General features: G+C 34.0%; 1 protein-coding gene across 5 annotated transcripts in view; it reads left to right on the top strand.

Annotated features, from left to right (window-relative positions):
- Positions 1–25,702, top strand: part of LOC115890779 (transcription cofactor vestigial-like protein 4) — an 82,755-nt gene that overhangs the window by 51,597 nt on the left and 5,456 nt on the right. For 3 of the 5 annotated variants that reach the window (XM_030911117.1, XM_030911115.1, XM_030911118.1), the window contains exons 3-4: positions 22,090–22,263; positions 22,525–22,725. In XM_030911117.1, coding sequence (XP_030766977.1) covers positions 22,090–22,263; positions 22,525–22,725 — 375 coding nt within the window. Of the gene's footprint in view, positions 1–17,229; positions 17,480–19,957; positions 20,118–22,089; positions 22,264–22,524; positions 22,726–25,702 lie in introns of those variants that run through there. The other 2 variants (XM_030911113.1, XM_030911114.1) reach the window with 2 other exon arrangements.

The raw sequence follows: 25,702 nt of genomic DNA, 5'->3' as shown, positions 1-25,702 counted from the left end.
CCGTCTATTGCGAGGACTACGAATGCCTGTGAATCCTTTCATTCAAGATTTAATACTTCTTTTTATTCAACGCATCCTTCTATTTTTATTTTTATTGAAAAGTTAAAAGAATTTCAAGTAGAGACTTATGTCAAAATAAATAGTTTAAAAATACCAGCAAAAGTCAAAGATAATACCGTTAAGGCTAAATTGGTATTTATGGAGAAAATGGTGGATAAACTACGATCCCAACAAATATGTAGGTTAGATTTTATAAAAGCTATGTCTTACCATTCCTATAATACCAAATAAATTGTATTGTATTCAGATATTATTAATAAGTATTGTATTCAGATATTATTAATTTTAAAAATATAAAATGTACATTATTTTTATTAAAATAAATATATAAATTAATTATGATATTTTATTTATTTCGCAGCTATATTTATTTGGTGTCGAATATACCTGTCAGATAAAAACGGAACTTGGGGCTGGTGTCGAAAATTGCCATTAAATTTTAGTCGCTACCTGCTTAGTGTCGAAATTTCCTCCGCCCATCCGGTGATGATAGGCCAGACATCATATATTATATATAAAAAAGACATGTAACGAACTAAAAACGTTACAGTATATCGATATGTTTTTAAATGCTGACCATCCCTAGCCGTGTTCCGGTTTTCTCTTATTCCTCTCGTCCTCCTGTTGTTGAGTTTCGCGTCGAATCCGAGGAATTTCGCCTTTTTATTCTGACCGGGCCGGCACACTAGTTCGACCGCATGCCTTCGCAGACCCGCTGAAAAATGCCATCTTCGCGCCGCGCGCCGGGGACCCACCGGTCGTACCATCTGCCGACAATTTCGCCCATGATGCTAAACAACACAATATCCAATATGCACCAAACAAGAACACTTGGGTTGAAATTGAATAGGGAATATTGGTCATAAATCATATCTATCTCTTTGTAGCTGACGGGCCGGCACACTAGTTCGACCGCATGCCTTCGCAGACCCGCTGAAAAAATGCCATCCGCGCCGCGCGCCGGGGGACCCACCGGTCGTACCATCTGCCGACAATTTCGCCCATGATGCTAAACAACACAATATCCAATATGTACCAAACAAGAACACTTGGCTTGAAATTGAATAGGGAATATTGGTCATAAATCATATCTATATCTTTGTAGCTGACGGGCCGGCACACTAGTTCGACCGCATGCCTTCGCAGACCCGCTGAAAAATGCCATCTTCGCGCCGCGCGCCGGGGACCCACCGGTCGTACCATCTGCCGACAATTTCGCCCATGATGCTAAACAACACAATATCCAATATGCACCAAACAAGAACACTTGGGTTGAAATTGAATAGGGAATATTGGTCATAAATCATATCTATATCTTTGTAGCTGACGGGCCGGCACACTAGTTCGACCGCATGCCTTCGCAGACCCGCTGAAAAAAATGCCATCTTCGCGCCGCGCGCCGGGGACCCACCGGTCGTACCATCTGCCGACAATTTCGCCCATGATGCTAAAACAACACAATATCCAATATGCACCAAACAAGAACACTTGGGTTGAAATTGAATAGGGAATATTGGTCATAAATCATATCTATATCTTTGTAGCTGACGGGCCGGCACACTAGTTCGACCGCATGCCTTCGCAGACCCGCTGAAAAATGCCATCTTCGCGCCGCGCGCCGGGGACCCACCGGTCGTACCATCTGCCGACAATTTCGCCCATGATGCTAAACAACACAATATCCAATATGTACCAAACAAGAACACTTGGCTTGAAATTGAATAGGGAATATTGGTCATAAATCATATCTATATCTTTGTAGCTGACGGGCCGGCACACTAGTTCGACCGCATGCCTTCGCAGACCCGCTGAAAAATGCCATCTTCGCGCCGCGCGCGGGGACCCACCGGTCGTACCATCTGCCGACAATTTCGCCCATGATGCTAAACAACACAATATCCAATATGCACCAAACAAGAACACTTGGGTTGAAATTGAATAGGGAATATTGGTCATAAATCATATCTATATCTTTGTAGCTGACGGGCCGGCACACTAGTTCGACCGCATGCCTTCGCAGACCCGCTGAAAAATGCCATCTGCGCCGCGCGCCGGGACCCACCGGTCGTACCATCTGCCGACAATTTCGCCCATGATGCTAAACAACACAATATCCAATATGCACCAAACAAGAACACTTGGGTTGAAATTGAATAGAGAATATTGGTCATAAATCATATCTATATCTTTGTAGCTGACGGGCCGGCACTAGTTCGACCGCATGCCTTCGCAGACCCGCTGAAAAATGCCATCTTCGCGCGCCGCGCGCCGGGGGACCCACCGGTCGTACCCATCTGCCGACAATTTCGCCCATGATGCTAAACAACACAATATCCAATATGCACCAAACAAGAACACTTGGGTTGAAATTGAATAGGGAATATTGGTCATAAATCATATCTATATCTTTGTAGCTGACGGGCCGGCACACTAGTTCGACCGCATGCCTTCGCAGACCCGCTGAAAAATGCCATCTTCGCGCCGCGCGCCGGGGACCCACCGGTCGTACCATCTGCCGACAATTTCGCCCATGATGCTAAACAACACAATATCCAATATGCACCAAACAAGAACACTTGGGTTGAAATTGAATAGGGAATATTGGTCATAAATCATATCTATATCTTTGTAGCTGACGCCCGCACACTAGTTCGACCGCATGCCTTCGCAACCCGCTGAAAAATGCCATCTTCGCGCCGCGCGCCGGGGACCCACCGGTCGTACCATCTGCCGACAATTTCGCCCATGATGCTAAACAACACAATATCCAATATGTACCAAACAAGAACACTTGGGTTGAAATTGAATAGGGAATATTGGTCATAAATCATATCTATATCTTTGTAGCTGGTTTATTTCTGGAAAAAAAGACTGGAAGAAACGATTTTTTTTGTAAAATGCCACTGGGTTAGAAATTCGGGAAAATTTGTTTTTTTCCAAAATATTTTTGGAATAACCGATTTTATTAGATTTTGAAACCTGGCAGGTGTCTTTTTTCTTTGATCATTTCCTTTGATCATTTTTTGTCTTTCATCATTTTTACATCTTTTCTGGTTTACAACGTCCCTGTGTTTTTTACTAAAATTTTGTGTTATGTAGTAAATTAGACAATATACAGGATGCGTCTCAAAAGTGGCTCACGCTTAAAATTTTTATTTTTTCACTTAAAAAAACGAGATTTGGTATGTTAGTATATGAGATAAATTAGGATTGATTGACGTATTCAATTGTTTTTGGTCACTGCCTGTTTCACCGGAAAGTACTGCAAATTTGAATTTTTAAATGACACCCTCGGTATTTTTTTACTTTATTCGATAGAAAATGACACTGAATAGAATGAACTTTTGACATTTTTAATTAAAAAAAAAATAGAAGGTATACTCTGTTTTTTTTTTCTCAGGTAAGATTTCGACAGACGATGACAGAAGAAAAGCAAATGACGTCCAATACCAATCTATTTATTTTACTAAAAAAGTTTCTAATAATTTTTAAGTTAACTATGGATGGGTTTAAATATAAATTCGTCATGCGTCGTCACTTGTTGTTTTTAACCAGTTTTATTGGTTTATTTCAAAAATGACAGATCGTATTTTAATTTTATTGGTTTGACGGAACGATGAACGACAAACGGACACCGATGCGTATGAACTCGCCTTTAGATTTTTGACGTTTGTCAAAGTCTTGCCAAATTATAGGTTATAATTTTGTGACAACTTTTGTCAAATACCCAGCGTTTTGGAAGATGATGCATTTTGATTCGTGTTATTACGTGTGTTTTGTGTCTTTTGAAGTCAAGTGGAGGAAAAATTGAGTGAAAATTAACTGTAGAACCCAGAGCACAGTTTATGGTTAATACTCGCTGCCCAGGCAAGTCTTATACAGATACACCAATAAAGTTACTATCAATAAAGTTCGTATACCATCTCGTCGTAGATAAGTGCATCACGAATATGGTAGAAGGACCATACTAAACCCATACTAAAAACTGGAGTAGCTGTAAAATATCGACATCACACGATAGGTAAAATAATGGATTTTAGTACTGCAGAAAAATAATGTCAAAAGGTACTGGTTTAAAAAAATTAAGATTAAAGTTAATTAATCAACCTGTGAGGTATAAAATTTGGTAAGTGTTATTATTAATAAAATAGTTTGTTTTATTTATTTTGTTTTATTTATTCCTGCGGAATATTACAAATTTGTATTTGTACATAAGTTATATTGATAAATATAATCATAAATGCGGGAAGTTTCATAAAGCTTGAAAGTAAGAAATAGTTCTTTTTTATATTTTTTGGTATGTGGTGTATTGTTTTTGTTTGTTTTGTATTAACACATGCCGTTTTTTATCAAATAAAATAACTCGATTACATTTTTTCAGTTTTATACAGTTTTTTTCACAATATTTTGAAGTTACTTGTCAGACAAATTTTAAATACATATATTAATTTCCTGCTATGCGTTCCAGTTGTACCAACTTATTTCTTTGTAAAATAAAATAAACTACTTTGAAATTAAAATGACAGACACATCTATCACTATCAAGGATCTTCTCATTGGACAGACTATATTTAAAATTCAGTTTGGAGTGCAGGCTGTGTTAAAAACACCAATTTTTAATCAAGGAGCTTTGGAAAAAATAGATTTGATCGTCTAATGTTAAAATGTCTTGTCCTGGCCGGTTAAAATATGCCCAAATCGTATTTTTAATCATATCGCAATAATTTCAAATTGAACGAGGGTGGCTCATTAGCATATTTGGAAAAAACATTTTTTTACAAATAATTTTGTCCCACACACTTGGTATTTCGAATCAAATTATCGTTATGAACCGCATTTTACAATTTCAAATAAACCATATGAGAAAATGTCAAAAGTTGACATATGATATGTCATTCTATTCAGAATGTCATTTTCTATCGAATGAAGAATAAAAAATACCGAGGGCGCCATTTAAAAATCAAAAGTTGTAGTCATTTCCGGTGAAACAGCAAGTGACGAAAAACAATTCAATACGTCAATCAATTCGAATTTATGTCGTATACTAACATACCAAATCTTGCTTTTTTATCTGAAGAAATAAAAAAGTTATAGAGGTGAGCCATTTTTGAGTCGCCCGCCCCGGTGTACAGGGTGGTCCAAATTGTATTCGGGAAACTTCTTCGCATATTTCTACCGATAAAAATAAGTAAAAAAGTTCGTATAAATGTATGTTCTAAAATGCTTCGTTTCGGAGATACAGGGTGTAGAAGTTTCATTTTTATTTCGATTTTCTGCAAATCATTTTCAAACTAATGTAAATATTTAGATGAAAATCGGTGTCTGGGTGTTTTTCGAGATAAGAAATTTGATTTCAATGTCAATATGACTCCTACTTGTAGAGCGCGCCACCTACATATTTTTCAAAGATACTAACTACACACATCGGAAAAATCTAGGGATATCATTTTATTAAAGTTAAAAATAAATGTTTTGAATAAACAACCACATATTTGTAGGCCGATTCTTTCTACTTCGATTGAAACGAAGTAGTCACACTAGTTATTTCTAAATTTGGGATATTTGCAGAAGTGTTTGTGCATTTTTTGTAAAATGTATAAAAAGCACCTAGCATCAATTGTTCGATTTTAACCTGTACTGGCTATGTTTTTATGATAACTGGCCAGAATTCATTCAAATAACTCTGTTTAGTATTAAACGACATTATGGAGCGTAGACATCTTAACAGAGACGAAATGCTAATGACCATGGGTATGCTTGAAGCTGGAATGCGCCAAATCGACGTAGCTAGAGCATTAAATACAACGCAAAGTGTAATATCGCGATTAAGTGCACGCTACCGTAAAAGTGGTGATGTTGCTGAAAGGCACACAAGGCGACATCGCATTACTACCCCTCAGCAAGATCATTTTTTACAATTAAATGCTCGACGCCGACCGACTCTTACAGCACCAGAGCTGAGTTTAATTCTCCAGTAAATACATAATGTAACCGTTAGTCCTGACACTGTTCGCAATAGATTAAGAGAGGTCAACTTAAGAAACAGACGCCCCTGGAGATCTCAACCCTTAACGAGAGGAAATCGAGAGGTACGATATTTGTGGGCTCAAGATCATGTTCAGTGGTCGAATGAACGATGGGCCAATGTTCTCTTCACGGATGAGTCACGCTTTGGAATTCATCCGGATGCGAGAAGGCTTAGGGTATGGAGAGAACCGGGAAATCTTATTCGGTTGGATCATGTTCAGGAAGTGCACCCTTATCAAGGTGGAACAGTTATGGTCTGGGGAGCAGTCCAATTAGGCCGAAAAACCGATCTCGTTTTTCTTGAAAGGTTTCTAACAGGAATCACATATCGTGATTTAATTCTTGAGCCTGTCGTGTTACCATATGCCAATGATTTTGGGAGAAACTTCATTCTCATGCATGACAATGCACGGCCTCGTACAGCCAGAGTGGTAAGTGAGTTTATCAATGCTCATCAATTAAACATCTTACCCTGGCCGGCACAATCTCCTGACCTCAACCCCATCGAGCACGTATGGGACGCGGTCCAAAGAAGAATTTTGAGAATGGGTATGCCTCGTGAAACTCGTAGGGATCTGGTTCGGGCCGTGAATGCAGCGTGGCAGGCTGTACCTCAAGAAGAGATCGACAACCTGATCAGGAGCATGGAGAGACGATGTAGGGCTGTAATGAACAGTAGAGGAGGCCATACCCTTTATTAAGTAAAAATTGTTTTATCTTTTTTTTTAATTCGCAGTTTAGAATAAAAAAAAATGTGTGTATTTTTTGAGTTTAATAAAAATCAAGGTAAATTTGAAAAATTCGGTAAATTTCGCATTTTTATTTCCAATACGTCCTGTAAACTATTTGTTTATTTTAATTTTATTATATCAGAAATGCAAATAATAAAATTACTGACGATACCGATAGCTGGATAAAATTGTAATATCCCTAGACTTTTCCGATGTGTGTAGTTCGTTTCTTGACATTATGGTGGACAAGTTTTTTAAGACAATGTTTTTAAATATTTATAGAAAGAAAAACTATAAATATACCAAAAAAATCCATGACTTGATATTCTTCGATATTTGCTACCAATTCTATTTTTTCATCTAATAATTATTTAATTCTAATTGTAATATCATTAATCACACAATCATTTTACAATAGTTTTTACAAAATAGTAACACATTAAAATTATGGACTGTTAAAACTATTGGTATGGTCATTCACACGAAAATATTTTTTTATTATGAAATTACCATTAAAATATTTAAAGCATTAGTTAGTTACCATGCCCGTAAAAATGACGCAATTCTACATACTTAACAATTAATATCATAACATATTCGTCGAACTAAATATGATCTCATTATTCGACAAAGCCAAGCCATAGCCATATTTTTTTCTAAAAAAAGTATTGCAAATTGAATATTATTGCAAAACAGTTTTATTATATTATATCGTTTCTAGAAAAAAAACGAGGGTAGCAGAACAGACATCGTTTTTTTCTCTCTAAATGGAAACTACACTTTTCTGAATAATTAATTTTCCTAGTTATTATTGGTTTTGTTCAGTTTCGTAGTATTTACGCGTGCCATTTTAAAAGTAAATACAAATACAAATTAAACTTATATTAATTTTTGGTCTAATGTAATTTGATTTTATTTTTTGATATCTGCATTTTTTCTTTTTTGAAATAAAACTTCTTTACGTGCGATGGTAGTAATTGACCATACCTTGACACACGAGCTAGCGAGAAAAGAAGTGGTAAGACACAATAGGGGGATAGCAGATATTCGTCTTGCAGAAATAAGAAATAAAAATATACTTCTGAAGATAGCAACCTTTATTGTTTGAAATTTTAAAAATGGAATTGAATATTACCCAAGCAGATTTAGAAATAATCAATTAAATTTAAAAAATATGATATTCATAACCGTATATTTATAATATCGTCGATCTATAGAAGCAAAACATGCAAGTCCAAAAACGAATAAATTTTTAATGCATTTTTAAAGAACTGAAGTAGCAGCATTTTGGACTTAATGAATATGAAAATAATTTAAAAATTAAACTTATAATTCTTAGAAGATATATGGTAGAATCCTTCCATGCTTATCCTAATTTTTATACAACGGTAGTAGACCGAGCTTGGAAAACAGTGCGTGATTTTATTAAATTTTTATTACTTTTCTCCTTTTTCTTTAATTTTTATAAAAATGATGTTATCATTTATGTGGAAAAAATAAAACTGATTAGGTATTATGGAAATTCTTGTACAAGTAAGTAAAATGTTATTTAAACTATTTATAGCACGCCGTCGAATTGCTCGTATATAGAGAATTTTGTTTTTCCCCTTACCCTTTACCAGATAACCCCTATTTCCAGAACGGATCGACGCAGGGACGGACTAGCCATATTATATATGTAACTATTAGGGGGGCCCCAGCCTTCGCGGGCTTCCTTTACAGTTCATTATTTATTCTTAACAATATTTGCTTTTGCATTGCATTATGGCATTTGCATTGCATTGGTTTACCTTGCATTAGGGTAGTTCCCTGATTTCTATACAGGGTGAGTCTTAAATAAGTGCAAATATTTTCAGGGCTGGTAAATCTGGATAAAAGAAACATAATATTTTCTCTTTACCGTTTTTTCAAATAAATCCAAAACAACCGAGTTATTTCATTTTTAAAATTTCAAATTTTTTGCTATAATTTTGAGAATCATTGGATTTTCTTTCTTGTAAATTTAATCTACTACCTATGTTGCCATATTACAAACAAAATACGTTTTTAAACTAAAAATTTAAAAAAATTCCAAAATTTTTTTAAGAAAATTCCAAATTTTCAAAAAAAAATCGCGCAAAAAACCTCATAATCGTGTTTCTTGGGTCGAAATATACTACCCCTAAAAATATTTGCACTTATTTAAAACTCACCCTGTATACAGGGTTGTTCACCACATACGACACGGAGTATTGTAGCTAAACGATTAGATTTTCACAAATTGTAAGTTTTGGGTTCGTTGAAGGTCAATTAGAGCTACAATTTAAAAATATTTTTACAAGATACAGAGTGTCCCAAATAAATAAAAAATATCAAAGTTGTATTTTTTTAAATGGAGCACCCTGTATATTATTACATTTTTAGTTTCTACGATTAAAATAAAGGTAAATTTGATTAAGGTTTATTATACTTAAACCTTACCGTTTTTGAAATATTTTCAATTTTGTGAAATTGCAGTAAAAATTTTAAAGCTTCATTTCTCCAAGGGTATCAATGTTTTTAATACTAAATATTTAATGAAGTTTTTTTTAAAATTATTTTTTATAATTATTTTTTTAATTTAAATGGAATGCCCTGTATATTTTAAGAGAATCAAGATGCACAATTAAATTGTCTATCAAATTGTATTATACCATTTTTTACCTATCCCTTCAAGTTTTCGTAGAAAATGCATTTTCTTATAATTTAGACCTCATTTATCAATATATCCATGGAATATTGACATTTTAGATTGTTTTTAAAGCAACAAATGTACAAAATGTACAGATTAGTAATATTATCGTTTTTAGCAAAACGATAATATTACTAGCCCATTTGTATGCAAAAAGAAAACTATTTAAATCTTTATAAAAGAGTATACCATTAATTAAATATAACACCATTATTTCCGCCCATATACTAATTAATGACTTACTTAATTGTGTTCGTTAATAAATTATTATAAATAAATGTGGATTTTTGAGTCAGAAATCAATATAATAATAAGTTATCAAATTAAAGTCTTTGTTGTTATAAATAAGCATTTATTAAAAAATGAAATATCATTTTTAAGGTGTTACTTTTTATCACACTGTCTAATGCCCATACAAAATTCAGTTTTTTAGTATTTGGAGCAATTATTATTAATCAACGCAGTCAGTTAATGTAGTTTGAATACTGGAATCATATTAATTTGTCCTCTTTAACAAATATTTAAACAGTTTTTTTTATTTTTTAATGAAATAAACGAATTATATCGACAATATTAGTATCTGTACTCTTTAAAAATTTGATACATCTTTAAAAATAATCTAAAATGTCAATAGTCCATGGGTATATTGATAAATAAGTTCTAAATTACAAGAAAATGCATTTTCTACGGAAACTTAAAGAGATAGGTAAAAAATGGTATAATATAATTTGATAGACAATTAAATTGTGCATCTGATTCTCGTAAAATATACAGGGTGTTCCATTTAAATTAAACAAGTTATTGCCGTTTGAATCTAATAATTATTTAAAATAAATTTTTAGACACTCTGTATAAGGTAGTATTATTTTTATTATTGCAACACAATAACTGATCAGTAAATAAACTTTAGTAAATATTTAGTATTAAAAACTTTGATACCCTTGGAGAAATGAAGCCTTAAAATTTTTACTGCAATTTCACAAAATTGAAAATATTTCAAAAACGGTAAGGTTTAAGTATAATAAATCTTTATCAAATTTACCTTTATTTTAATCGTAGAAACTAAAAATGTAATAATATACAGGGTGTTCCATTTAAAAAATACAACTTTGATATTTTTTACTTATTTGGGACACTCTGTATCTTGTAAAATTATTTTTAAATTGTACCTCTAATAGTCCTTCATCGAACCCAAAACTTACAATTTGTAAAAATCTCATCGTTTAGCTACAATACTCCGTGTCGTATGTGGTGAACAACCCTGTATAATAGGGAAAAATAGACCAAAACGCAAGGCGAAAAAATACGCAAAAAAATCCCCCCTTACATTGCTACCCGGGCCCCTTTGGCCTAGTGCAACCCTGGATCGACGTACTGTACTAAAGAAACATACGAATAAGAATCCGTGTGTTCTTTAGCGTGATCGTAACGGAAATTACGGAGATAGCAGCATTTCGGTGGCGATTTCCGATCATTGGGAGTTAGCAGATTTTATTGAGTTAAAATAGCAAATTTTCTTTAATTGGAAAAAATGAATTTGCTTTCCCTATTTATAGAGTATTTTTTTCTCTTTCTAATGGTATAAAAAAACTTATTAACGTAAAAAATGGAGTTAGCAGGTTATCACGTTTCACTGACGATATTCTAATCATGCGATATAAAGTGTCACAAAAATATTTATATTTAAGGCGTTCGTGGTATTTTGAAAGGAATATCTCGGAGAGCGCTTAAAATTCCATACGTAGCTGGTATACGAGCTGCATCTTTCTCGAGATGGGTTATTATTAAATAATAGCCCCGCGCACACTTAAATTTTACGGCTTATAATGTATCAATACTGGACATTCCTCGCATTCCCGACGGTCAGAAATATAAAAATTACCAATAAACGCGTCTCTGGTCTGTTTAATAATTCGGGCGGACAGTGGAGTGTATACAGTGGAATTTTTAGTTGAATAAAATGATGGCATATTGTTTTGAAAATTGGTCGTGATATTCCGCTATTTAAAAAAATTGTACTACTTGTGCATATTTGTGCACACATAGTACCTACAGTGTTTACAAGTGTGCATATTTGAATTCACGAGCGATGAAATCTAGAGATGCCGCGAGACACGAGACGTCTCGTCTCGTCTCGTCTCGAAGTAATTTTGTCTCGTCTCGAGAGCATTTTGTCTCGAATTACGAGACGAGACGAGATAAAAGGTTTCGAGACAAGGCGAGACGAGACGAGACGAGATATCTCGAAAACCATTAACACAAAATATGATAATAGGGTTAAAATTTATATAATATCAAATTGCGTAATGTTTTCTAATAGTTATATGCTTATGGTGAATAAATAAACACAAACTAACTAAATAAATATAATTTATTTGAACACTTAGAACCAACTTAGTGTCCAACGTCCAACGTCGATTTTAATATATGTAGCTAATCTTTACTTACCATTGTTTTTCCAAAGTCATTCAAAATTTCAAACGAAATCAAACAAACGAAATGGGAATGTTTTTTTAGTGTGTATAGGGGATGTCCGTATATAGAGCGGCCGAAAAAAAATTGTTTTTTTAATTTTCTTAAAGTTTTCTTGTGTGTAGGGTGTATACCGGGTGCGTCTTAAAAGTGGCTCAGCCTTATAACTTTTTTATTTTTTCAGATAAAAAAATGAGATTTGGTATGTTAGTATATGACATAAATTAGGATTGACTGACGTATTCCATTGTTTTTGGTCACTTTCTGTTTCACCGGAAATGACTACAAGTTTTGATTTTTAAATGACACCCTAGGTATTTGTTTACATTATTCGATAGAAAATGACACTCTGAATAGAATGACATATCATATGTCAAATTTTGACATTTCTCGCATATGATTTATTGACGAAACACCAAGTGTGTGGTATCAAATTATTCGTAAAAAATGCTTTTTCCAAATATGCTAGTTGACTGATATGTCATTCTATTCAGAATGTCATTTTCTATCCAATAAAGTAAAAATATACCTGGGGTGCCATTTAAAAATCAAAAGTTGTAGTCATTTTCGGTGAAACAGGACTAATGAAACTGAAAACAAATGAATACATCAATCAATCCTAATTTATGTCATATACTAACATACCAAATTTATTGTTTTTTTTTTTATTTTTTACCGTTTATTTATCTGAAAAAATAAAAAAGTTATAGGGTTGAGACGCACTGCATTTTATAATGATTAGGAAAAATTTGGTATAAGTACTTTATTGATAAAAATTAAACAAAAAAATGTTTAATTAAAAAAAATATATTTAATATTTTCAAAAAAAAATCATAATTACCTATTTTTTTTTCAATCCTGTAGGAAATATCCCTTAGGTAATATAAAGCATTATTGTGATATATCGAACAAGTCGGAAAAAAACGAGACAAAACGAGACGAGACGAGATAAGACATTATCTCGTCTCGTCTCGACATTGTCTCGTCTCGTCTCGATAATGTTCTATCTCGAAATTTCGAGACGAGACGAGATAAGTTCTTATCTCGTCTCGTCTCGGCTCGCGGCAACTCTAATGAAATCGCGAGTGAATTAATTTCGGGAGACGATAATGCAATTTTATCGTCGTGTATAAAACAATATTTTTTTTTTCATAGCCAGTTACGTTTTAAAAGATATTCAGAAATTATTATTTCAAGGAATTTATTACGAATAGAAAAAATATTGTGCTGGGTTGACGTTGGTTTCTATGTAATTTGACAAATAAATAAAGCTGTCTCTTTAGTTATCAGTTTTGAGTCAATCTTTCTTAATTCTCTTTCGTGTCGATTGCTGATTGAATTGGAGCCAGAAATGGCTCAAAACGAAATAAGTAAATTACCAACAGATATTCAGGCTGATTCAAACGCCATATCCAAACTACGTCCATTTAAATCCCGAATAACTTATGAAAAGGAATACAAAAATTTTCAAAATGGAAGCAATTAAAAAATGTGCGAGAAGAAATAAAGTTTTTAACCTATCCGCACTGTTAAAGTATCATTTAATCTACCCTTGCGGTTAAAGTACTATTTTATCTACTATTTTTGATAGATATAAGGCAATTTAACAGTTGCTATGGAAAAAAGATATTTTATCCCACTTCTGAATAATATATCAATTTAAACGCTTCATATAAGTGGACAAAATTCCAATTATTGTATGATTGTGGGTAAAATAATTTATTTCAAGTCTATTTTCGAGATAAAGTATCTTATAACGATCGTTCCAACTGTTGGAAAAATTAAAACCCGTTATTCTACTCTCTTTGTATATGAGGATATGGGTAAAAAATCTTCTGCAACTTTTTCTTCAAAAAATATTTACAAAAATTAAAATTTACCGCAGTTGGTCTATATTGGTGTTTGTATATTGTTTTTCTTTTTGTTTTTTTTTTTGTTTTTTGTTTGTTAGTTGTTTTTTTTTTCCAAAACATCAAAAATTAAAATGTAACAATCTTATATTATGAACATATAAACAATTTGACGGCGATATTTTAAAGCGTCTGTGTTTTTTTTTCTCTTCTCTTAGCCGTTTTTTGTAGTACGCGACGTTGGAGAATTGGTCTAGCGAAGATCATTTATTTACTACGGCGACTGTGGAGGAATTTTAAAACGACGTCCTATCTTCTTGAATCAATTTTGTTTCTCTCATACGACAAGCGACCGGCCGGCTGGCTACATTCTTCCTCCGTTACGTCAGTTCATGTTCTTTTCGATTCAAAAACCGAATGAATGGCTTACGGGGTTGTTTGGAAAACATTACGTTTCTTGCGTAAAAAGATTTAGAAGTATATTTGAGGCGCCAAGTTACAAAACCCATCTTATCTTCTTATCCCACATACGTTGTTTCGAGATAATAAGCAAAAACTTTTTTAGCAAATGTTTGCAGAGCTAATTTACAAAAAACGTGTCCTTTGAGTGGAATCATTGTATTGTACTCGTGTTTCTAGAAATAAAAATTAATATTTTATTTTTTTATACAGAAAAAACACAAAAATAATTCGGATAAGGCGAAGTTTTGTTGCAGTATGATGTATATTGGCTATGGAATGAAGAGCGCTGTCATTTTATATGTGAATTTTTATTAGAAATGTCATCGATTATCATTTCCTAGCCAACAGAACGCCGGTTTGCACAGTGGTTCCCAGATAGGTCATTACTTAGAAATACTAATTTCAAAATGTTTGCATGAAACTGTTGCTAATACTTTTCTTATATTCCCCTGTAAACGATACATAATAAATAACAAAATCAAGTAAGTCTAGTGTAGCGCTTTTTTTTATTAGAAATGTCACATTTTTGCTACTGGTATCAAGCTGACATAAACAGTTTTCAGATAACGCCAATTAATTACTTATTTTATTAAAATTGATAAAAGCTGTTGCCTTTTCTGTAATGGACGTTCGAAAAGAAGGTAAAAAGAACTGTTTTTTCTTTTTGGCACTTAATTAAACCTAAGTAATATTAGTTTATGACAATTTATTTGAAGACAAGAAAAATAGTATTTTTACATTTTTGCTTGTCACTCTATAAGACTTTTAACTACTTTTCCTTTCAAATCCTCTTAAACGGCATGATAATACTTGTTGCTTAAAGTATATTGCATATAAATTAATTGCCACTGGCTGCCGCGAATTGCCGCCGGATCTTATTCCGGGTGGTTAAAGATTGAATTTTTGTCTTAAAATAAAAGTAACATATTTTTTCCTCTTCGTGTCAACTTATTTCGTGGACACACTGTATATCAATTGACAATAAAATTGTATTTATAAAATGAAACAATTGTCTCTTTTATTTTTTCAACATTTAAAATAAATTTTACCTCTTCAATGTGAAAAAAAACACGTACATATGTGCAAACATAATCTGTATATACCTTTCCGAATAGTTAAATCTTAAAATGTAAATCACACGAACTGGGCCCAATTTTTTTAATACATATTACATTAAGTTTTTTATATACATTTATTTAGCATTTGTTATCAATTTCTATTAAAAAAAAGTGCAGTCAAGCTATATCTAGATATCTAACAGTTATGACCGTGCAGCTAATTAAGGGGAACCACTGTGGTTTGGTGGGAATGGTGGTGAGTGCTAAGCAACAGCTTGCCATACTAGACAAGTTCGGTATACAGGGTATGGTTTTTTCTATGGTCTTTTGCTTCCAAGGACAGGAGCAAATTTGTTTGATTAGTAAAGTATCACTGACATATTATTGGTCTCCGTTGGTTCAAAGCAGCAAAAAAATAACTATTTTATTTTGAAGATATTCTTCTAGTGGCGAAAATCCCAGAAGTCTTTTCAAAAAATGAACCCGCCACAAAGGTATAAAGTAATCGCAAAACAATTTCCGATGCACGTGATCAAGTTTGAGTGACAAGCGATGGCGACAGCGCTGCCAGATTGTGATGGATTTATGAGATGAATCTTAATTTAAAAGTGACAAACAATATATTTATTATATCATTTTGTAAAGAGTTTTACGTTTTATTTTTAATTTAATAACTAATATTTTAGTAATCAATTGATTTACTTGTTTTATAGCTTATTTTACTTATTACATATTGGCAAAAACTAGTCCATTATGAAGATTATTCTTAACGTTATTATGGGTTATTTATTTATTTATTGATGTACATCTTACAACGCCATAAGGGGTAATAACAAGTAAAAGGGTGCTATTAATGCACAAACTAATAATCACAGAATTTAATTAAAACTAACGAAGAAATAACTTTGAAAGTGCTGTAATGTGCTTATCAATCAAACTTATTTCGCTGACTCCAGGAATAAAGACTCCAAGGGTAATAAAGGACCTTTATTGCCACGTTTTTGTTCAAAATAGTTTATCAGGAAACCTACAAGCTCTTTGCTTCGACTGTTTAAATGCTTCGGCATATTTTGAACACAAAATTTCAAGAAATGCAATACAAACACTCAAAAAATTTTGTGCTTAAAAGTACAATTTTTAGAAAAATGCTATGAAAATAGGCAAAAGAACGAGAATTACTCACAAAGATTCAACAAGACGATATTATACAAAATAATGATTGATATTACGATAATTGTCAAATAATAAACGACAACCTTGCTGAAAACGGCGCAATGTGACCAACATAGCGATAATAAAATTCGGTTTAAACTAATTTGTGCAGCTTTAATCTAAATAAAATATCTGTTACAATCATGTGCTCTATAAAGTCAAATGAAGAGCTGCTCGATATTATACAACAAATTTAAACATTTTTGCCAAAATTTCATTTAGTCAGGTTTATAGACTTTAGTGTCATTATTAGATCATCGGAAAATGTTCTGGGATTACAATAGCCATTATTTGTCAACTTAAGTGTAAATAATCTCATGTTTACTTTTCTGCGAACCCCCGTACATCAACCCGCGACCGCTTCTTCCCACAGCCGACGTGCGGCCAACACCACGCCAGGCATCTCTCCTCGTGGCGCAATCTGAAACAAAACGAACGACAAAAAAAAACGAATCAACGTAAAGGTAACCGGTCAAAAACGCCGGCCCGCGACCCAACTTGGACCTTGTGTCCCCCCTTCTTACGGCTCATCGCACCCGTGCCTCGGCCGATCGAATGAAAAAACTAATTAAATATACCCGGTCGTCGCGTCTCACGCCTCTTCCTCCCTACCTGTTTCCTCGATCTTCTTATGAATGAAGACTTTTGAGAGGCTTCCACTACTACGATTATTTTTCGTTGAGAGTGCTAACGCTACTACAGCCCTCCGAAGGCGGTGATATAAGTGACCCTTGTAGTTTTGTAAAAATAACATGTACGAACAGGATATGACTAGTATGGAAGTGCCTTATTTTGTAAAAGAGTTATTGGAGTTGTCTTTGACAATGCGGAGGAAGTGTTTGAATAGATACCAGTCGAAAAATTCGAATTGTTTGTGGCAGCCCTGGATTGATCGAGGTAATTTTTGTTACTTTATTATTATTTGTCAATAAATTGTCTGTATCGTACTGTTTACTTCCAGTTTGATAGTATATAATGTAACCATTACTACTTTTTTATATATCTCCAATTACTTGCAGACTCTTCTATCGTTAATTATTTTCAAGATTAATAATTAATTATTTTGTTCTTTTCCCAATCATTTTGTGCATTCGATAATGGACTTCAAATTTTTGCTAATGTGTAAAGAAATAAGCTGTTTAGTATGAAGAGCTGTTGAAGTTTTCATTATCTAAATAACTAGTTTTTAATGATGTGAAGTTGAATAACAAATTCCGGTGTTCTTTTTTGTTCTCAAGAATTTTTCATCATCTTGTGACCATTTTCTCTACCTGTTTCCTCGATCTTCTTATGAATGAAGACTTTTCAGAGGCTCCCACTACTACGATTATTTTTCGTTGAGCGTGGTAGCGCTACTACAGCCCTCCGAAAGCAGTGATATATAATTGACCCTTGTAGTTTTGTAAAAATAACATGTACGAACAGGATATTGCTAGTATGGAAGTGCCTTATTTTGTAAAAGAGTTATTGGAGTTGTCTTTGATAATGCGGAGGAAGTGTTTGAAGGAATACCAGTCGAAAAATTCGAATTGCTTGTGGCAGCCCTGGATTGATCGAGGTAATTTTTGTTACTTTATTATTATTCGTCAATAAATTGTCTGTATCGTACTGTTTACTTGCAGTTTGATAGTATGTAATGTAACCATTACTACTTTTTTATATTTCTCCAATTACTTGCAGACTCTTCTATCGTTAATTATTTTCAAGATAAATAATTAATTATTTTGTTCTTTTCCCAATCATTTTGTGCATTCGATAATGGACTTCAAATTCTTGCTATTGTGTAGAGAAATAAGTTGTTTAGTATGAGAGCTGTTGAAGTTTTCATTGTCCAAATAACTAGTTTTTAATGATGTGAAGTTGAATAACAAATTCCGGTGTTCTTTTTTGTTCTCAAGAATTTTTGATCATCTTGTGACCATTTTCTCTACCTGTTTCCTCGATCTTCTTATGAATGAAGACTTTTCAGAGGCTTCCACTACTAAGATTATTTTTCGTTGAGCGTGGTAGCGCTACTACAGCTCTCCGAAAGCAGTGATATATAATTGACTCTTGTAGTTTTGTAAAAATAACATGTACGAACAGGATATTGCTAGTATGGAAGTGCCTTATTTTGTAAAAGAGTTATTGGAGTTGTCTTTGATAATGCGGAGGAAGTGTTTGAAGGAATACCAGTCGAAAAATTCGAATTGCTTGTGGCAGCCCTGGATTGATCGAGGTAATTTTTGTTACTTTATTATTATTCGTCAATAAATTGTCTGTATCGTACTGTTTACTTCCAGTTTGATAGTATATAATGTAACCATTACTACTTTTTTATATATCTCCAATTACTTGCAGATTCTTCTATCGTTAATTATTTTCAAGATAAATAATTAATTATTTTGTTCTTTTCCCAATCATTTTGTGCATTCGATAATGGACTTCAAATTTTTGCTAATGTGTAAAGAAATAAGCTGTTTAGTATGAAGAGCTGTTGAAGTTTTCATTATCTAAATAACTAGTTTTTAATGATGTGAAGTTGAATAACAAATTCCGGTGTTCTTTTTTGTTCTCAAGAATTTTTGATCATCTTGTGACCATTTTCTCTACCTGTTTCCTCGATCTTCTTATGAATGAAGACTTTTCAGAGGCTTCCACTACTAAGATTATTTTTCGTTGAGCGTGCTAACGCTACTACAGCCCTCCGAAGGCGGTGATATAAGTGACCCTTGTAGTTTTGTAAAAATAACATGTACGAACAGGATATTGCTAGTATGGAAGTTCCTTATTTTGTAAAAGAGTTATTGGAGTTGTCTTTGATAATGCGGAGGAAGTGTATGAAGGAATACCAGTCGAAAAATTCGAATTGCTTATGGCAGCCCTGGATTGGTCGAGGTAATTTTTGTTACTTTATTATTATTCGTCAATAAATTGTCTGTATCGTACTGTTTACTTGCAGTTTGATAGTATATAATGTAACAATTACTACTTTTTTATATTACTCCAATTACTTGCAGACTCTTCTATCGTTAATTATTTTCAAGATAAATAATTAATTATTTTGTTCTTTTCCCAATCATTTTGTGCATTCGATAATGGACTTCAAATTCTTGCTATTGTGTAGAGAAATAAGTTGTTTAGTATGAGAGCTGTTGAAGTTTTCATTATCCAAATAACTAGTTTTTAATGATGTGAAGTTGAATAACAAATTCCGGTGTTCTTTTTTGTTCTCAAGAATTTTTGATCATCTTGTGACCATTTTCTCTACCTGTTTCCTCGATCTTCTTATGAATGAAGACTTTTCAGAGGCTCCCACTACTACGATTATTTTTCGTTGAGCGTGGTAACGCTACTACAGCCCTCCGAAGGCGGTGATATAAGTGACCCTTGTAGTTTTGTAAAAATAACATGTACGAACAGGATATTGCTAATATGGAAGTTCCTTATTTTGTAAAAGAGTTATTGGAGTTGTCTTTGACAATGCGGAGGAAGTGTTTGAAGGAATACCAGTCGAAAAATTCGAATTGCTTGTGGCAGCCCTGGATTGATCGAGGTAATTTTTGCTCATAGTCTTAAAAAATGTTTTATTTTAAGTATATATTTTGACTACTTTATTATTATTGGTCAATAAATTGTCTTGTGTATTTTGGGCAATTTTTCTTTAACTGTTTCCAATTTTATGAATCAAGAGTTTCAGTACTACTATATTTCAATGAGAATCCATTGGATATCGTAATTTTCTGATATTTTACTTGACTTTTTTCATTGTTTTGTGAAAATTTAACGGTTGCACTGATACTACTAATATGGAAGTAGATATCTACTATATTTAGTAAAGGAATTGTTAGAAATGTCTTTGTGGAGGAATAATTTGAAGTAGTACTAATGAAAAAATTTAGCTACATTTTCTCATTTTTTAAAAATTTGTATACAGGGTGTTTCAAAAAACATGTGCTTGGGAAGTGGGAAGGTTCCTCACGTAAAAATAAGATTTATTTTTAATATCAACATAGGTCCGATTCTGCATTGTTTCATAACTACAGGGTGTTAAAGTCTTAATAATGTTTCGATTTATTATAATTTTCTTCCTCCTAAATCCCAAAAGAACTTTTAGGGGTTCGAATCAAATTTTGAGGGTAGAAGATGCTATACTTATTGTAACTTCTTGATAATATTATGTAAAATATTAATAATATAGTTCTTATAGTACTTACTTTATAATATAACAATACAGCTAGTAGATTAAATTTACAACAAATAAATCCCAGAAAAAAGGTCCAGTTGTTCTCAAAATTTAAGCAAAAAATCCTTTTTTTTTGGTAAAAGTAAAATAACTTATTTGAAAAACGGTAAAGAGAAAATATGTTTCTTTTATCGAGATCTACCAGCCCTGAAAATATTTGCACTTATTTAAGCTCACCCTGTATAGTTTTTTTTAAATTGACACACTCTTAATAAAAATTACTGCAAATTTTTAATTCTTTTTATACTTTTTATGTTTCAACCACTCTTAAAGCTACTGAGAATATTAATTTTTGAATAATTTAAAACTGTTAGCGTTTCTTCCTTCATTTTATTCCCCATTTCTTTTTCTCTTTCCATCTTTACCTGTTTCTGATCTTATGAATGAAGAGAAGATCTTCGTTTTATTCAAACGGATGCTGGTGAGTAACCTTTAGGATTGCAATCGACGATTACAGTGATTGTACTATTCACTTAATAATTTTCTTCGTTCTAATAAGAAATAGAAGTATGACTTAATTACTAATATAAATAAAGTATCTTATTTCTAATAGGCCTGTTTATAATTTCACGTGTATTTGATCTTAAATGAAATTATTTAGTAGCGGCAATAACTCTGTGTTTAGTAAGAAGTTAATTTTAAGTTTGTGCAATCATATTTCTATTTTTTTTTTCGTTGGCCTTTTTAAATACTCATGAAAATGACTAGAAAGTGTTTGGTGTGTGGAAGTTCTAATATAAAGGTCCCCGAATTATCTTTTCATAGGCAAGTAAAGTATTCAGTTGTTCTTTTATTTATATTAAACCACACGCATACTTTTTGGTTCGATTTTCTAAGAATATTGTTATTCGTTCGGAGTGACCAAATGTATTTTTTTTTATATAATTTAACTTTCTGTGACAATAAACATTCAATTTATTGTTCAAATATGTGCATTTTACAAATTAAATTTTTAAAATTAATATTCAAATTTGGCCCGTGGACGATAGGTCCTCGACAAGGATGGATAGAGTAGAAGTGTGCAACACAAAAAGAACTTACTTATCCACGTAAGTATATATGATCTAGGATTATAACTCAAGAAAGGTGGACCTAATGGATCTATAACTTCTCTCCCCGGTATAAACACTCTAACTGGACTACTACAACTGAGCTTTACCTGTATTTAATGTTCATGACTGAATCAGAATATATACTGATATACCATATCATAATTGAGTTTAAATATTTCAAACTTTTTAAAAAAATATTATTTTTATTTACTCTTGTTCTGTTGTTTCAGACGAACCAAATAAACAAAACAAGCAAACGACGAAATGGAAAAGAGATCGGAGACGTTTGTTGCCAGAATATTCCAGAAAGTCGGATCCAAAAGTCCCCGAAATTCTAGGTATAGAGCCGTCCAGTCCAGAAGCCAGTATATCCAATGGAACCAGTAGTTTAGGAAATGTCAACGGTATGGTTATACTTTATTTATCTTTATTATTAAATTATTATCTACTAAACATTGGCCTGCACGTCGTCACATTATTTGACAAATGCACGTCGCAATGTTGACACCGCTACTTTTTTACTTTGACTTTTGACAAGTGGCAAATAACATTCGTAGATTTATCACCGATTCTATATCTAGCCCTCTATCTATTTGCGCAACTGCGTCTATGTTGTTCTGGTAATGTGCAACATTGATTCTCGATTAATATTTTCGTCTTTTCAGGATTTCAGTTGAAAAAAGACGCAGATGCCAGTGCGGACGCTCCTCTGGACATGAGCGTGCGGCAAAGAGGTTTGCCACCTTCCTACGCTCAAACCATGAGCAATCCCGGCTACAGATCGTCGTACAAGAGCGACTACAAAACCATCGTCATATACAACGGTGTCCCTCCCTTGCCTAAAGTCAAAGAAGAATTACCAGCTGGTAAGCAATAAAACTATGTTATCTACTATTGTGAGAAAAATAACTTTACTCCAGTAGGGGGGGTAAAATGTAACACGTAATTCACCACAATACGCCAAAACATTTTTAAAAATGTATTATATTATATTAAATCTATATATATGTATAGTAATTAATAATGTTGCGGGCCGGTGTGGACTCAACCTAACCTTACAATATGGCCCGCCCTCGGATGACCTTAACATCGCATAGACACCGCAATGATTCATTCGTTCGAGAAGAATCGAGTCCCACTGGAATGGACTAGTACATACGAGAACATTCGAAAACCTTCTCTATGCGCCTAACGATCTTTGGACTATTCTAGATTTCTTTTACCTGTCGGTATAAAAGCCGGCGGCAGTGGCCTAGAGGGGGCAGTTATAAATATACAGTTGACGCGCTAAAATTCAAAATAAATTCTTAGTTATAAATCGTTTGTAAATAGTTCTATAAGTCTTTTATCGTTATTGTTTTTGTTAATTAGTGTTAAATAAATAGTGTTTAAATAAATTGTGACTTTCTATCCACACGGAACCGACGAAAAACGTAACAATTGGTGTCAGGTGTGGCGTGTGTGATAAGAAAAATAAAAAGACTAACAATGGCTCCGAAGAAATTGTTGAAAGACTTGAAAGTGTCCGAACTGAAATCCATATTGGAAGAGAGAGAGTGCGAGACAGATGGAAAGAAAAGTATTTTGCAAACCAGACTGAGAGACGTTTTGAGGGAGGAAGGCGAGGATCCGGACACATTTTGCTTTGAGTTCGAAGGTGACCTTGACTCGTGCCTACAAAAATTAGAAGATAAAATGACGGAAAACTCTCAAAAATTAGAAGACAGTTTGAATGACAAAATTACAGAAAATTCCCGAGAATTGCAAGACAATTTAAACGGCAATTTGAATAATTTAGAAGATAAAATCAGTGATAAAATGATGAAAAATTCCCAGGATTTAATTAATATTTTAGAAGATAAGATCGCAGAAAATTCTAAAGATATACAGGCCAGCTTTAATAATAAAATACAGGAATTAGAAGAAAAGATAATAGATACACAAGATAAAATAACAGAGATTGAGGAAGATGTAAATAGAAAAATCGAAATTTTAAAACAAGAAATAGAAAAGGCCAATTCACCAAAATGTCAAGAAACATCGGAGGCACCGAAACTAGTCGAAAATAGGTATACCTCAACATCAGTTATGAAACCTCCGCAGTTTGACGGAAAAACCGCTTGGGCCAACTACTTTTGTTAATTTGAAGCCGCTGCGAGAGCAAACGGCTGGACAATCGCTGAAATAGCTACCGCTTTGACTATCGCACTGCGGGGAGATGCGACTGATATCCTGCAGACACTGTCACCATCGGAACAGGAGATTATCAGCAATTGGTACGACATTTAGAAATGAGGTACGGCCAAGCTCATTTGGAACATGTCTATCATTCCCAGCTAAAAAATCGCATTCAAAAGGCAAATGAGTCTCTGCAGGAGTTTGAAGCCGATGTAGCCCGTCTCGTTCGCCTTGCGTACCCTGCTACGCCCGAGAATGTTATGGAGCGGTTGGCAGTACAGGCATTCTCCGATGGCTTACGTGACAACGAGACAAGACAAGCGCTTCTCCTAGCCCACCCAACGCACTTGGTGGATGCTTTAGCACGTGCCCTAGAATTCGAGGCCGCGAAACAAAGTCCTCGGTCTTTAGGAAGAGTACGGGCCATCGACGAATGTTCCGACGAATCCGTGGAAGGGATTGTTCGGAAAGTAATGGACCAGTACATGGGCAAGAAGGGACCGATTCGTTGCTGGAACTGCGGACAGGTAGGACACGTGCGAAGCCGTTGTAAGGAGAAGAACGAAGAACCGGCTTCGTCGAGGTCGGAAAACTACTAAGGGTCGAAATGAAGGGGCACACGTCGACCTGTACCCAACATGCCCCAACGAAAACTGCTCGAGACGCCTCGCTACAACACAAATTCAACAGCATGTTTGTGGATGGTTTTGTTGATGGAGAGTTCCGGACTATGCTGTTGGATACAGGAGCGACGAAAACTATTATCAGACCGGACATTCTTAAAACATCGAAGAAGGTTAAAACAACACAATGGCGACTACGTACTGCTACGGGGGGCTCTGCTGCTGTCCATGGAGAAGTAAACCTTAATTTTGTTATTGGGAGCACCAGTTTTGAACATCCAGTGGTAGTAGCAGATATCGAAGATGAACTTATTCTCGGAATGGACATCATGGCCACTAGAGGTTTTGAACTAAACTTCAAACAGGGAATTTTGAAAATAAATGAAGAAGAAGTGGTTCTACATCGAAAATGTGAGGAGACGCTTCGCGTGGTGGTAGCAGAAGATGTTTCGATCCCTGAGCGCTGTGAGATATTTTTGGATGGTTGCCTGGAAGATAAAATGAATAATGGGAGTATTATTCTGTTGGAGCCAAGGAACCATGACAGCGAAATAGGACGGGGGATCGCTGTTGGAAAAGCCCTGCTACGAGCGAAGAAAACTGTACCGGCGAGAGTAATGAACACAAATTATTATTCTGTATCCTTGAAGAAGGGAACCCTTTTAGGGTACTGTTGTTCGGCTCCTCAGTCATTCGAAGCGTGGAAGCCTCCAAAGTTTCGACTTCAAAAATTCCGGACAAAATGGTGAAGGAGTTAGTAAACGTTAAAGGATTATCTCCCGAAAATAGTAGAAAATTGAGAAACCTAATAATCAAGTATCAAGACGTGTTTGATAAAGGAGAAGCAGGAGATAGAGGTCGTACCAATTTAGTACAACATAAAATTGACACCGGAGATGCACGACCAATCAAACAAAATCCGAGAAGACTTCCGCTCGCCAAACGTGAAGAAGCTGACAAAATCCTTCGAGAAATGAAAGAAGAGGGTGTCATCGAACCATCTAACAGCCCGTGGACATCGCCGGTAGTACTAGTAAAGAAG

Source organism: Sitophilus oryzae, unplaced genomic scaffold, assembly GCF_002938485.1.
Source record: "Sitophilus oryzae breed Bouriz unplaced genomic scaffold, Soryzae_2.0 scaffold_910_pilon_pilon, whole genome shotgun sequence".
In the NCBI taxonomy this organism is placed as follows: domain Eukaryota; kingdom Metazoa; phylum Arthropoda; class Insecta; order Coleoptera; family Curculionidae; genus Sitophilus; species Sitophilus oryzae.
The sequence above is the reverse complement of the archived record's forward strand: the minus strand, read 5'-3'. Positions and strand labels throughout refer to the sequence as shown.